We start from the raw sequence: 13,810 nt of genomic DNA on the forward strand, positions 1-13,810 counted from the left end.
ATAATGAAATAGTTTGGAATGAATATTTTATGGTAATATAAAGTCTTCCAGAACACAATCAATAGTTGTAGAAGGTCTGTTGATCTCATTCTGGTAAAAAAATCTGCCAAACAGAATCCATGCTATGTATGTGATCAATCTGATCCATTAATACCATCCCACTCCCCTTTGTCTGACTTCATTATTCTAATAGTTTTGTCATTTGCACGGTACTGTAAAGCATTATTCTCTTTCTTAGACAAGTTAAAAAACTTTTTCTTTGTCATGTTACAATATGCATGTAATTCTAATGCGCACAGTTTTCCAAATAAACCCAAGATTGGATGTAAAGGGAGGGTTTATAGTACATTTTTTCTGGAAAACCCCATCCTCTGCTTACCTGTATTGTTTCAATGTATTACACTCAAGTTTAATTTTCTCACAAAAAGTTTTAGTTCTACAAGTTAAATCCACTAGGCTAACATTTGATGAGGAGACAAAGGTAAAACCCCTCTTACATAAAATGATGTGAGCTGATGCGATTTGTTTTTGACTATAATTAAAAATGTTAAAATTGTCCTTAGAAATAACGGTTACAATACCTGTGTGTTCATCACATGTTAGTTCCAGGATTCTGGTTCCTTCATCTCCTTCCTCTCGTGGATTTCCACCCCCGTTGTTGGTAATTCCTTGGAGGTTATGATGTTGAGCCATTGCTCTTAATGGAAGGTTTTGCAAGATGAAAGCGCTTAATTTTTAGCTATTAAAAGTGATTATTTCCTGCATCATGAGACTTGCTTTTCTGGCTTGGATACTTTGGTTTTACTTCACAGCTGTACAAAATGTCCACTATTTACAAGAGTTTGGATCCATGTCCGAATTATCAGTCTGCTTTTAAAATGTATCATCTAAGGGGTTAAGCAGACTGCCAGAACCAATATCCAAATACATCTACCCCAACCGCTTTTTTCCTATTTACAAGAGCTTGGATCCACGTCAGAATCATCAGTCTGATTTTAAAATGGAACACCTAGGTTAAGCAGACCAGACAGAACTGATATCCAAATCCATCCATCCACAACCCCTTTTTTTCCATTTTTGCACATGGGATAAGGGTGTCACTTCAACTGTGACAGTCATCTAGATCCAAGGTGTACACTGCCTGGTGGCTGGCCCTGTTACGGTAGTTCATCCACACACACTCACACCTGTGGCTAGTTTAGAGTGTCTGAGCCACCTACTGCATGTCTTTGGGATGTGGGAGGAAACTGGACCACCCAGAGGAAACGTACATAAACACACACAAGACATGCAGAATCCACACAGAAGGCACCCCAACCAAGAATGAGTGTTGCTTAAAGAATGAAACCACAGTACAGTCAGGTCTGAGGCAATAAACTTCAGAGAATAAATGCATTAAGAGATGCATATCTTTTTTATTATTATGGTCTAGTCAGAGTAGCAGTAGTTAGATGGTACAGTTGACCTGATATAGAAAAGTTTTAGATGCAGATAATATGAGACAGGTAAGGAGGAAAGAAAAATTCTGATGATGCATTGAAGTGGGCGGTTCATGAGATAAGGATAACATCTCCAATGGGAAGAAGAATAAGAAACTACAAGGGAGAGTGTAAGGTAGTGGTGACATCCAAAACCAACTTTTTCGAGACTGAGCGACTCTGGGTATTGGGGTGCCCTTTCAAGATCTTGGCTTACCCCTAGTTTCCTATACCATTCCTACTTATAATTTGGACATCAGATTCCTAGCACCTTGGGGAGGTAGATTTCACGTTTTTTACTTTGCGAATTATGTTTAGCATGTGTCCTTGCACAATGTAGTAGTCAAACAAAATTTATTTGCTAGAATTGGGGGAAGAAAGGAACTGATGTAGTGCAGGAAGCTCCAGAACTTTTATGTGAATGTGTGTCTACAGTACTGTTCATACTTATGGTTTTACAGATATAAAATTTATAGGCAACAATTATAGGGGTTATGAAAGAGATTGTTTTGTTAAGGCATCACTAGCAAACTGAATGGAAGCATGCTTTTTTGTGGCTACAATGGAGTATAAAAAGCTGAACCTTGACAGAGAGGATAGACCATTTATTTTATGAAAGGCAATGGTGAAAGGATTGTGACTGTGAATCATTACCAGCAAGTGGTTTTGTAAGTCTCTCTTACTTTTGTCATCTGTTTCAGACTGGATATTGCCTGATTTCTGATAGATATGACATCTCTGTCCTTGCTGATAAACATCCAGAAGATAAAACCTACCAAAACAAAGTACAGGTAAAATATTAAACACTTCTCCAATTCAGAAAAAAATGTGCACTTTTAACTTTTTATTTTTTTAGAAGTGTCTGGCTTACAATCTACAGTTTTAAAATAGACCTTCCAGGCTTGTTTGCCACTATTCTTGTGACCTAATTGTTTGGCAACAAGATCCTGTAGGACTTATTTTCCTTAAACGTTTTTCAGGAAATAATTGCTACTTCCATGAAGGCCATCCTAAATATTGCATGTGTAGTATAAGAAGCTGAAATAAATAAACACAGAAATAAATGTCTGAATGCTTCAGATTCTCTTGTTGAGGTAAACGTTGGTGTGCATAAAATTGTTTAGTTGTACATACCCTGGGATTCAGAAGAATCCCCGCCCCTTGTAGAAATTTCCTACCACAAGTAGGTCAACTTATGTGATGATGAGAAAAATGCAATTCAGAGACGGCTATGGCCCTTATGAAGAAGATCTCATTATCTGCTCATTGTCATGTTTCTGAATCACACTTTCACAAACACTAGTGCTGTTAGACCTGGCTGCAGTACTGTTTTCCTTAGAGGCCCATGCATTTCGATGATAATGGCATCCCACTACACATATATACACACTCACACTCACACTCACCCATCAAGTGTTACAGCAAAGTTTTGGGCAAGTGTGTGGGCAGTCTGAGAGATAGTAATTATTTTTTTCTGTGGGAGAGGATAAGCTGCTGCTGCTTTTTCTAAGAAGCTCTAGTATTACTAGATGAAGCCAAAAGCTGTTTTTCATTGGTTTGCTTAAATTTATATTACACTAGCTGTGGCTTGTTTAGTTTCTTTGATACGAAATTTCAAAGGGCTGTAATTAGTGCACATGTGCTAGAATAAGCTAAAAGTGACATTTTGACCAAATTACAAAGCCAAAAAGCAGGTAAGCGCTTTATTTCTTCTACACTTTTCTTATCACCAGTCAGTTTATTTTATTTTTAGTGGTATTTAAACCATTTTTGCTCTTTTTGCTGGAAGGTGAAACTTGTTTCTACAGTCACCTGAGTGATTTATTGTGTTGTTTCCCTGTGCTAAATCTACTGTTTCCCTCTGTTTTTACTACTTGCAACTTAGTTAACTGTTACAGTAAAGTTCTGGTCAAGTTTGTGGGACAGCTGAGAAACAATAGTGATTTTTCTGTGGGAGAGGATGTGCCACTGCTGTTTCGGGGAAGCTAGTAATGTTGTACTGTGCTGCACTTCACTCAGCTCTGCTCAAACTTGCACTAGATTGACACAGGCACTTCAACTTAAGTTTTACTCTTAGCAAATCTAGTTAGAGCCCTACCCATTAACAGGCTGTGCTTCATAGGTTTGTACTAGGCTAACTGCCCTTGTGGGCCATTTTAAGCTTAGCCAAATACTCCATGTGAAAAGCAAACCTTCACGTGATGTCTGTAAGGTAAACACGTTAACCATTATGCCAGTTATGCTAAGACGGTTCCTTTCCATTCAGGACAGAGTTCATTTTATTGTAACCTGATTCTACTTTGGTAGAGTACTTCCAGTAGTTAACTATTGTACTGCAAAAGTTTTATGGTACTCACTACTATATACAATTTATTAAAGGGAAATCAGGATTTAATATTCTGTACTCATAAGGATATATTCAGGAAAAGAAGTGTTTCAACAAAGTACTATGCAAGTAAGTCCTAGATCCCTACTTGGACTACATGGAAAGTCAGCCAGCCTGTCTTCCCTCAGTTGCCAGCATCAAAGTGTGTCTAATACTTGAAATGCTTAGGCAATTTAGCAAGTGCCTGATGGTCACAGACAAACTGCTACTTACCTTATCACAAACTATCTGTGATAGATGCAAATATTTAACAAAGCTGGAGGCATCACTCTCGCAAAGAACACAGGCTATGATTACCACATACCTTTTATACGACTCCACACAAATACATGGAAACTTTTCATATGCTTCTTCTTCTTCTGGCTTTTCCCAGTTAGGGGTCGCCACAACAGATCACCGTCCACTCATGATTGGCAGTGGAGTTTTACGGTGTCGAGTTGCCAGCCACCGCGGTGCCCAACCTTCCACAGAAGGCACACAACACACACACATGCACGCACTCACGCCTAGGGCCAATTTAGTGTGTCCAATCCACCTACAGCACGTCTTTCGGATGTGGGAGGAAACCAGAGCACCTGGAGGAAACCCACACAACCACAGGGAGGACATGCAGACTCCACACAGAAGGCATCCCAGCCAAGGATCGAACCGGAGAACCTCTTGCTGTGAGGCGGCAACGCTGACCGCTGCACCACCGTGGCCGCCCTGAGGATGCAAAAGTCATTGCCTAACAAGACTAAGTTTCAGTGGAAATTAAAAATCGCAGTACATACTGCCACTCCATAATCAAGACTCACCAAGAGAAAACTCACGCCTACGCTAGTATGCATAAACCACAGGTTCTGCTCTCATAAGGCTAGACAAACATAGGGAGATATTAAGCTGTCTTTCAGGTGCTAAGATCCTGACCTTTGAAGGGCCCTTAAGACCTTTAAGATGAACATGTATGACTATAACATGCTGGAGATCCATGTGGGTGTAAATGGCCAGGTGTGCAATACCCTGAAAAATGGGGATAAAGTAATTTCTGAGCTCTCCGTGCATGTCACATCTGCAAGAAAAACTGATATTGAGTAGAGTTCTTCATTCTCCAGAAATGATGCTAAGATGGAAAGAAAACATTTGAATAACTGATGTCATTCCAGTTAGTTCCACTATATGTCAGAATGGAATAAGTTGCTTCATAGTCCTACTTGCTTCACCAAGCATGGCTTGTACCTTCCACTCCAGAGATTCTGCATACTGGCTAAAGCCTTTGCTGCCCCCATAGTGTCCTTTTTTAGGCAAAGTCCAGCTAATGGATCTTTCAAACTAAGAAAAACAAACAAACAAAAATCAAATCAAGCACCAGCCAGTACCAAGGTGGTGCTGCTCTGTGCTAGGAGTCTAAATAACAACTTGTTTGACCTTGAAGCTGTCCTGAATTTGGAGCACATTTATGTGTATATTATTACTGAAACTTAGTTTAAAAATGCAGAAAGCACCTCTTCTATACCAGAGTTTTCACTAATGCATTTTTAGACCCAATGGGAACTGTGGTGGAGCATCCATATTTGTTAAAGACCACATTACCTTGAGGCAGATTCCTAGAAATCCACAAATCAAATTGAGTTTCAACTCACTCTAAATAAAAACAACTGTTAGACCATAGCCTCTTACAGGACCCCCTTGATGACTCCCAGAACCATGCCAGATTCTTAATATACTGAATGAACTTCAAATACACCAAAACTCTCCTCCATGGTCTATGGAAATTACACACCAATCAGCCTGATAAGCCTTATATGTAAGGCCATGGATTGGGTCATGACAAACCTGATAAACTGAGATACTAAAAAACTTATAAAGACTTGACCCTCAGCAGCTTGGCTTTATTAAGGGTAGATCCTGTCTGATGAATCTGATAATTCTTTTGAGAAGGTTACACAAGCCATGGACTGTGGTCACACTGTCCACAAAGCATAGCTTGACCTCGCCAAGCCATATGATACTGTACTGCATGATAACATAATTAACACGCTAAATGTACTCTAAATTGAAATTCATCCCTATATAGTTAGATAGCAAGTTAACTGGGGGACAGAAACCACACAGTGAAGGTGACAGGTGCATTCTCAGAGAGCATGAAGGTGACCAGTGGAATCTCTTAGGAATCTGTGCTACGTTCTCGATTATTCAGCATATATTTTTCTGATTTCCAAATCAAAAATGGGGATTTCTGGTTAAATAAGTTTGCAGATGATAGTAAACTAAACAGCATACTCAACTCATCTTCTGATATAAAGAAGCTACAACATGAACTTATGTGGTAATAGCTGATGCTCAGAAGAATGGACTAAAACTAAATACTAAAAATGCAGTATTTTTGTATTTAGTAAAAAAAAAACACCCAGCTTATGTTACAGAAAACACCCCACTCCAAAATGAAGATGTGACAGACCTTGAAACATGGTTAGAAAATTGTCTGTCCTTTGATTGCCATGTCACAGCAGTTATGAAATCCTTATATCTGGCATAGCTAATTGCAAAGGGTATCTCTTCAAGATTCAAAGAAGTATTTACCCCCTCTATATTCTACACTGATTAGATCCATCACTGAATACAGTACTCCCTTTGGGCTCTATCATACTAGACATAACAAACAGTTGGAGAGATCCCAAAGGTTCCTGGCAAAACACACCACACATCATGGTCCTAAAAGGCCTGAGCTACCAAGAGAGGCTGGTGGCTTTGTCCCTACATTTGGTGTCCTATTGGCTCCTTAGGGAGGTGATCTGTGCTTTGTATTCTGGGCCACTATGGATCCAGCAGTCCCAGACCTCTTATATCTCCACAGATCAAACAGTTCAGCAAACTCCAGGACCAATATAATGAATCTGTTTCAGCAAATAAAAAAATCTTGGTGAAGAAAGAGAGAGTATGGTGAAAAGCTACCCCCTTCTGTAGAACAAACTTCCACTCCAGATCAAGTAAAGTGACACACTATCATCCTCGGATGGCGCAGTGGTAGCATTGTTGCCTCACAGCAAGAGGTTCTCCAATTCGATTCTTGGCTGGAGTCTGCATGTCCTCCCTGCATTTGTGTAGGTTTTCTCTGGGTACTCTGGTTTCCTCCCACATTACAAAGATGTGTCTAGAGCATTTCTTTCCAGGCCTCCGCTGAAAATTGACTTTGTTCCGAGTTGGGACTCTCCCAGTAAACAAATGTTAAATAAACAAAATAAATAAACGTTAAAAAGGAGTTAGACAAATGGATGGTATTCATAAATTCACCCCCAGTGTGACTGGCCTATCACTCCCTGAAAAAAACATGCATACGTCCACACATATACTCACACATTAATAATCCTCATGCCTTCAGTGAACATAGTTGCTTCCATAAGAGTGAATGGGTGACTGCCATATTTTAACAAAATAGTAAGAAATAAATGGCCATAGCAATGCATTCCAACTTTGTGATTTCATATAAAGCTGAATGTTGCCTGGCATAACTCAGCATAATGTGGTGAGGGCAACATGCAATATTATATCTACAAAGAATGTCTCCTTATTTCGGCAAGGGGTGTTTCCTTTATTGTAGCCCTGCCCCCACCCCCAAAGCATGGAAGGTAATTTCTCCAGTCTTTATCAGTGTGACCCTGAATGCTCACACCCTTCCCACCACCTGAGTGAGATAGACATTCCCCTCCCCATCTGTATCTTCCAGTGCCGAACCCACTAATCAAGCCATGGTCACCTGGGTTGCAGTCAGAGCTCCATAATTTTTTTTTTTTTTTTTTTTTGGACCTGTGCTTCATTCCCCAACTTGAAGTTGCAGACTCTTCTCTAATGGAAAGTGAGTGTAATACTGATTGAAATTCTGACATACTCTAATAGCCACAAAACTTGTTTATGAGACTATCAGTAAAGACTTATATTTCTGAAACAGTTTTATATTTTCTTGTAATATTTTATAGGCATCAAATCTTCAGTTCTAGTCTGCATGTAGGTAGTACTTTTATGTTGAGGTAAAAAAAAAATACATGTTTGACATCTGAGCACCAATTTACAGTTTCTACTAATGCTTGTATATGTGAAGTAAAGACCTTAACCATTATGCCAGTCCTGGCTATGGAAAAAAGTTCATAGGTAAATACTAGGCTATCAGTCTGCAAACTATTACAAGCCTAACCACTAAACCGCACTCAGACTCAAACCTTGTACCTCAAGCACTTTCCTTTTTTTTCTGTATTACCATTTCAGATTGCAGAAAATGTCTGATCTGAAGTAGTTTACTTCATTTGATCTTCAACCTGTGGGTACCGGATCCGTATCAGATCCAAGCCGGCAAATTCACTAGCATCTGCTTACCCATAACACACCTCCACTACCTTCCAACTCCCAGATCTCGTTTGCCGCGGCTTGCCTGAAGCATCGTGATCTCTTGAGCTCCGAGTTAGTGAATGGGTTATTTACTTATTAAGCAGTCTTTTCTTAATTTTTTCAGTGTTAGGTGATTAGTGTAGGTTCCCGCTCCTCCTCCCCTCGCTGGTGCATCATGTACTAGAGTTTTTACTGTAGTTCAGTGTTAGTTTGTTTGAGTGTGTTGCTTGCCCTCCCCCCTCAGTGTTCTGTGTGCCTTGAGTGTGTGGTGAGTGGGTCTGAGTGGGAAATAGGTATTTTTTTCTCCTTTTCCTTCTCTTATTGTGTGATTATTTTTCCTTCTGTAGAGACATGCCTGACCTCAAGCCTGTCTTCAAAAGGTGCACTGAGTGTGGCCACAAATTGTCTCCAGCAGATGGCCACACTCATTGTGTTATGTGCTTGGGCGTAGCACATTTCAGTACTGACTGTATTATTTGCGTGGGTTTTAACCCGCTTGCTATTAAGGATAGGAAGGCTAAGTTGGCCCTGAAAGGCCTTCTACCCACTTCTGAGGTGGCTGCTTCATCCACTGCTTTGGTCACAGTGGCTGCTGTGTCCACCCCTCCTTCCTCTCTTGCCCTTGCTTCTCCTCCCTGCCAGCCTGGAACTCAACCTGCTGTTTCTAAGCCTGTGGAAGTGGAGAGCAGAAGGGGCAGAGAGAAGGAAAGGGAGCATAAAACAGTCAAACATAAAGCGGAGAAATGCAAGAGGTCTGCAGATCTTCCTTCTACTCCCGCCAAAAGTCAGGGTAGGTTCCGTGACTCCCCTCAGCTCCGCTCTCCGAGATTTTCCCCGGAGCCGGAGAGGCATCCTCCATCTAGGGCCTCAGTTCCTCAACCCGCCAGGACGGATTCTGTGGCCTCGTCGAGATCCACACATAGCTTATCTGAAGTTGATATGGATAAAATGATGAGGTTCATTCATACTCAAATCCAGATGGGGGTCTTGCCAGCCCCATCTCCCTTTGGAGGGGGAACTCGCTTCCCTTTTTCACACCAATTTCTCCTTCTCCGATCCATCCACCGAGTTCAGAGTACTTGGATCCGAGGATGGCCTTAGGGGGTCAGCACAGACTGTACCTGTCTCCTCGATGCCGGCAGCTGCCTGGTGTGTGTCGGATCCAACCAGTTCAGATCTGAGTGGCACTCTGAGCCAGAGCTTGGGTGTCGGATCCGGGGGAGCGGAACTTTTTTCATCGGCTCCGGCGTTGTCAGGCCAAGTTCCCTCCCTCAGAACTCTGTCCACTTCGGATCGGGCACTGATTCTTACGTCAGATCCGGGGAGAGAGGTTTCCTTAATAGTACCCCAGGAGGCTCGTTCTCCCTCAGCGTTCAATGTGGTAGAAAGGGTTTTCCTCCACTGGATCGAGACCCTTGTCTATTTTCTGGGATTCTGCCCCGACTCCCTCGGCTCTGTCTACAAATCCATTCATTTTACCAGAGGGAAAGCCCATGCTTGAGGAGCCCAGGCGGTTCCCCCTGAGGAACAAGTGGTTTGCGGGTTTCCCCTGGAGTGACCCACTGGAGATGTGCCTAGCAGGCATACGTGCAAGAGGAGGTACTTGGACTCCCCTGAGCCCCTTATCGAGGACATGGATGATGGGGAAGGTTCCCCCAGGTCACTTCCTGAGAATGTCTCCTTTGGAGACATCATGGAAATCCTACGCCAGCGGGGAGGTTGGTCCGTCCCCAAACCTTCTGACGAATCTGTGTTCCTGGAGGCTTTCAGCACTGGCCCATCTACTTCCTGGGTATCCTCTCCCGCAGGTCCCCTGCAGGACCTGGTCACCTCATGGGCCTGGAAGGAGCCGGGCACCATGGAAACAATCCCTAAATGTCTGGACAAGATCTTGAGTCCACCTTCAGATAGACCAGCGTGGAACAAGGGCTCCCCCGTAGACGCTATGGTGGTAGCAGTAGCCACAGTAAAGGAACTAGGCCAAGAGAGTACCTCAGTTCATCACCCTGACCGAGAGTCTCGGATGATGGACCGCTTAGAGAAGCGGGTTTATGCGTCGGTGACCTTTTCCATCAGGGTGCTGACCTACCTGGCCACATTATGAGACTACAGTGCGACCTGGTCTAGGAACAGGCTGAGTCTCCCCCTAAGTCCATGTTGCAGGAGGAGAGAGACGCGTTCTCCGTGAGGATGGCCACTTTAAAAGCAGTCTCCATTACGTCCATGCGACTTCTCTCACATGCTACCAAAGGAGCAGCTAGGGCAGCTGGGTCCGGCGTGTCCATGAGGCGCAACATCTGGCTCAGACTATGTCAGTTTTCAGAACCTTTCAAGGTGCCTTTTGCCAACACCCCTTATGACGGCTCTACTCTTTTTGGTAAGATCGTCAAAGAGACTTTGGTCCAGAGTGAGAAAGATGGGAAGACACTGCCTGCCATCAGAATCTGCTTCTCAAACCCTTAAAGATCCTTTTCCCGGAATAGAGAGAGCAAAAGAAGATGTGGTTCCGGAAGTCTTAGTATTCCCGGGACACTCAGGGCCCTTCTTCCCCAGAGGCAGAGGGGGACAGGATAGACACTGGCCCAGAGGCAGAGGGGGTCCGAGGAATTTTGGAACCTTTCTCGGACAGGCCCTGACAGCAACCCTGAGGGGTTGCCCGACTGCTCTACTCTGGAGGCAGTCGGGGGTTGATTGTCATTGCACCTGGCGGCATGGGAGTCCATAACATCAGACCGCTGTGCTTCAGATCAGGGATACTCTATCCCCTTTGTGGTTTCTCCCAAACACCTCCCGGACATATCACCATGCAAAGGGAGGCAGCAGCACTGGAAATCTCCAAGCTGATAGAGAAATGAGCCATCGAACCCATCCCCCCAGATCAGTCCAGATCGAGCATCTACTCCAGGTTCTTTTTGGTGCCAAAGAAAATGGGGGACTTGAGGCCCATTCTAGACCTATCTACCCTGAACCTGTCATTTGCCAAAGAAAAATTCTGGATGGTCACATTACAGTCCATCATGCCGTACCTGGAAGACATGACTGGATTTGCTCATTAGACCTCCAGGATGCCTACCATCACATAAAGATGCACAGAAGCTCCTGGAGGTTCCTTCGCTTCTGGCTAGGAGTCAATCATTACCAATTTCAAGCCCTACCCTTTGGTCTCACCACAGCCTCCAGGGTGTTCACCAAAGTGATGGAGGTAGTAGCGGCTCACCTGAGGCTTCAGGGGATTCAGGTCTATCTGTACCTGGACCACTGGCTCCTCACTGCTCTCACCAGGCATCTACTTTCTCAAACCAGGTATTATTTCTTAAAGCTTGCTCTTCAATTGGGGATTACAGTCAATGCATCCAAATCACTTCTAAATCCTGTCCAAGTGCTAGACTACATTGGGGCAGGGATAGACACACTACAGTGCAAAATCTTCATGACCACGTAGAGAAAACCTGAGGATGCATGTTTCCCTGATCTACCGTTCTCATCTTCCCTCGGCAGAATCAGTGGTGAGGGCCTTAGGTTCTATGGCAGCAACCATAATGCTTCTTCCGTGCGCCCAGTTACACATGCAAGTACTACAGTGGACACTAGTGGTGCAATGGTCCCTGTTGGATCTTCCATTATCTTATCCAATACACCTCAGTCGAGTCTGCAGGTCCTCCCCTCTGTGATGGATGTACTCTCCGCAAATCTTGGAGGGATGACCTTTTGTTCCAGCCCCCGTCCAAGCCACAGTGACCACGGATGCCTCCCAAATTCAGTGGGGGGCATTGTTTGGGCAGGACACTCCAAGGCCTGTAGTCTTCTGCCAAGACAAGTTTGCATATAAACGTTCTGGAGATGAGGGCGGTCTTTTTGGCGTTGCAGGCCTTTCATGCCTTTCTTCCTCTGGGAACCATTGCAATTCAATCAGACATGTCAGTGATCTGGTATGTCAACAAACAGGGAGAGACCAGATCTTACCCCCTTTGTCATGAGGCCATGAGAGTGTAGGAGTGGGCGATCTCCACCAGTCGCTTTCTCATAGCAACGCATATTCCGGGGCGGTCCAACATCTTAGTGGACAGGTTAAGTCAGACTATTTTGATGTCTTACGTGTGGTCTCTGAATCATTTGGTAGCGGAGCAGATCTTTCTGGAGTGGGGTCAGCCTTGCTGCGATCTCTTCGCATCTCGTTCCAACATGAAGTGCAGCAAGTTCTTTGCTCTGAACCCCCAGCTGGGGGAATCCCCCAGAGATGCTCTAGTCTATGCTTTACCTCCCAGTCTTCTGTATGTTTACCCTCCAGTACCTCTTATTCCAAGGTTTCTACAGAAAGCTTGTCGACTGGGGGGGGGGCAAAGTGATCCTCATTGCCCCATTTTGGCCTCGGCAGGTATGGTTTCTCTTCCTTTGGTCTCATCTTCTGGCTCTGCCTTGGATCCTATTCAGAATCTTATTTCACACCCCTCTGGGGTTCCTCATCCGAGCCTGGACAGTTTGAAGCTCATGGCTTGGCTGCTCCAGTTCCCATGATTGGTGGGACTCCTGGATTATCCTCTTCAGTCAGGTCTATTCTGGTGGCAGCTCATAAAGTCTTCCACCAGGAAGATTTACCATAGCAAATGGAAACTTTTTTCCTTTTGGGCTTCTCAAAAGAGTTTAGAATCCTTTCATGGCTGCTATTTCTGCCATTCTTGACTTCCTAGCCAATATTTTTCAACAAGGAGCAAGCTCTTCTACTATCAAAGTTCAATTAGCTGCTATCTCTCATTTTCACATGGGTGAGACTTCTGCCTCTCTGGCCTCTTCCAGACTGTGTAAAGCCTTTATTAATGGTACTTTCCTGTTATGCCCCCCCCGGTCAAGGATCCTGTTCCTCCATGGGACCTTACTATGGTTCTTCAAGCTTTGAGTGCTCCTCCATTTGAACCTGCTGCAACCACAGATCTTAAGTTTTTGTCTTGGAAAACAGGATTTCTAGTCACTATCACCTCTGCTAAAAGGGTTTCAGAACTGCACGCTTTGTCCATTAAGTTCCATATATGATTTTCCATAAAGATAGGGTTTCCCTTCGGACTAATCTGTCCTTTTTTCCCAAGGTTGGGAGCATCAATCCAACTATTAACTTTCCTGTTTTCTTCCCAAATTTTGCTAACAAAATGGAATACAGACTCCACTTGTTCATAGACAGTTACGATTTTATTGACACAGGACAAAAAACTTTCATAAATCTGATCAATTGTTTGCGTCCTTCTCTAAACCGTATCTCCAAGGTCACTATTGCTAGGTGGATTTCCTTGTGCATCCTTCAGGTCTATAAGGATAAAGGTTTGTCTCCTCCGGGTCAGTTGAAAGCTCATTCCACTAGGTCAATGGCTACTTCTGCGTCCTTTTGGTCTAGAGTCTCATTGGATGATATTTGTTCTGCAGCTACTTGGTCCTCATCTCATAACTTTTATTTCTCACTACAAACTGGATTTGACTTCTAGAAGGAGAGCATCCTTTGGTTCCGCTGTGCTCCGGAATATCCTTCCATGAGGGCCACCCAGGAGTTAAGTAGCTGGGGACTCTGTCCCACAGGTTGAAGACCAAATGAAGTAAA

General features: G+C 43.6%; 1 protein-coding gene across 3 annotated transcripts in view; it reads left to right on the forward strand.

Annotated features, from left to right (window-relative positions):
- The window catches only part of OTUB2 (OTU deubiquitinase, ubiquitin aldehyde binding 2), a 365,739-nt gene that overhangs the window by 43,908 nt on the left and 308,021 nt on the right, over positions 1–13,810 (forward strand). For 2 of the 3 annotated variants that reach the window (XM_044074584.1, XM_044074585.1), the window contains exon 2: positions 2,180–2,269. The exons of the other annotated variant lie outside the window; for it this stretch is intronic. In XM_044074584.1, the coding sequence (XP_043930519.1) occupies positions 2,180–2,269 (90 nt within the window). The remainder of the gene's footprint in view (positions 1–2,179; positions 2,270–13,810) is intronic. 3 annotated transcript variants of the gene reach the window in all.

This window comes from Protopterus annectens, chromosome 6.part0 (genome assembly GCF_019279795.1).
Source record: "Protopterus annectens isolate FY-2018-M chromosome 6.part0, PAN1.0, whole genome shotgun sequence".
In the NCBI taxonomy this organism is placed as follows: Eukaryota; Metazoa; Chordata; order Ceratodontiformes; family Protopteridae; genus Protopterus; species Protopterus annectens.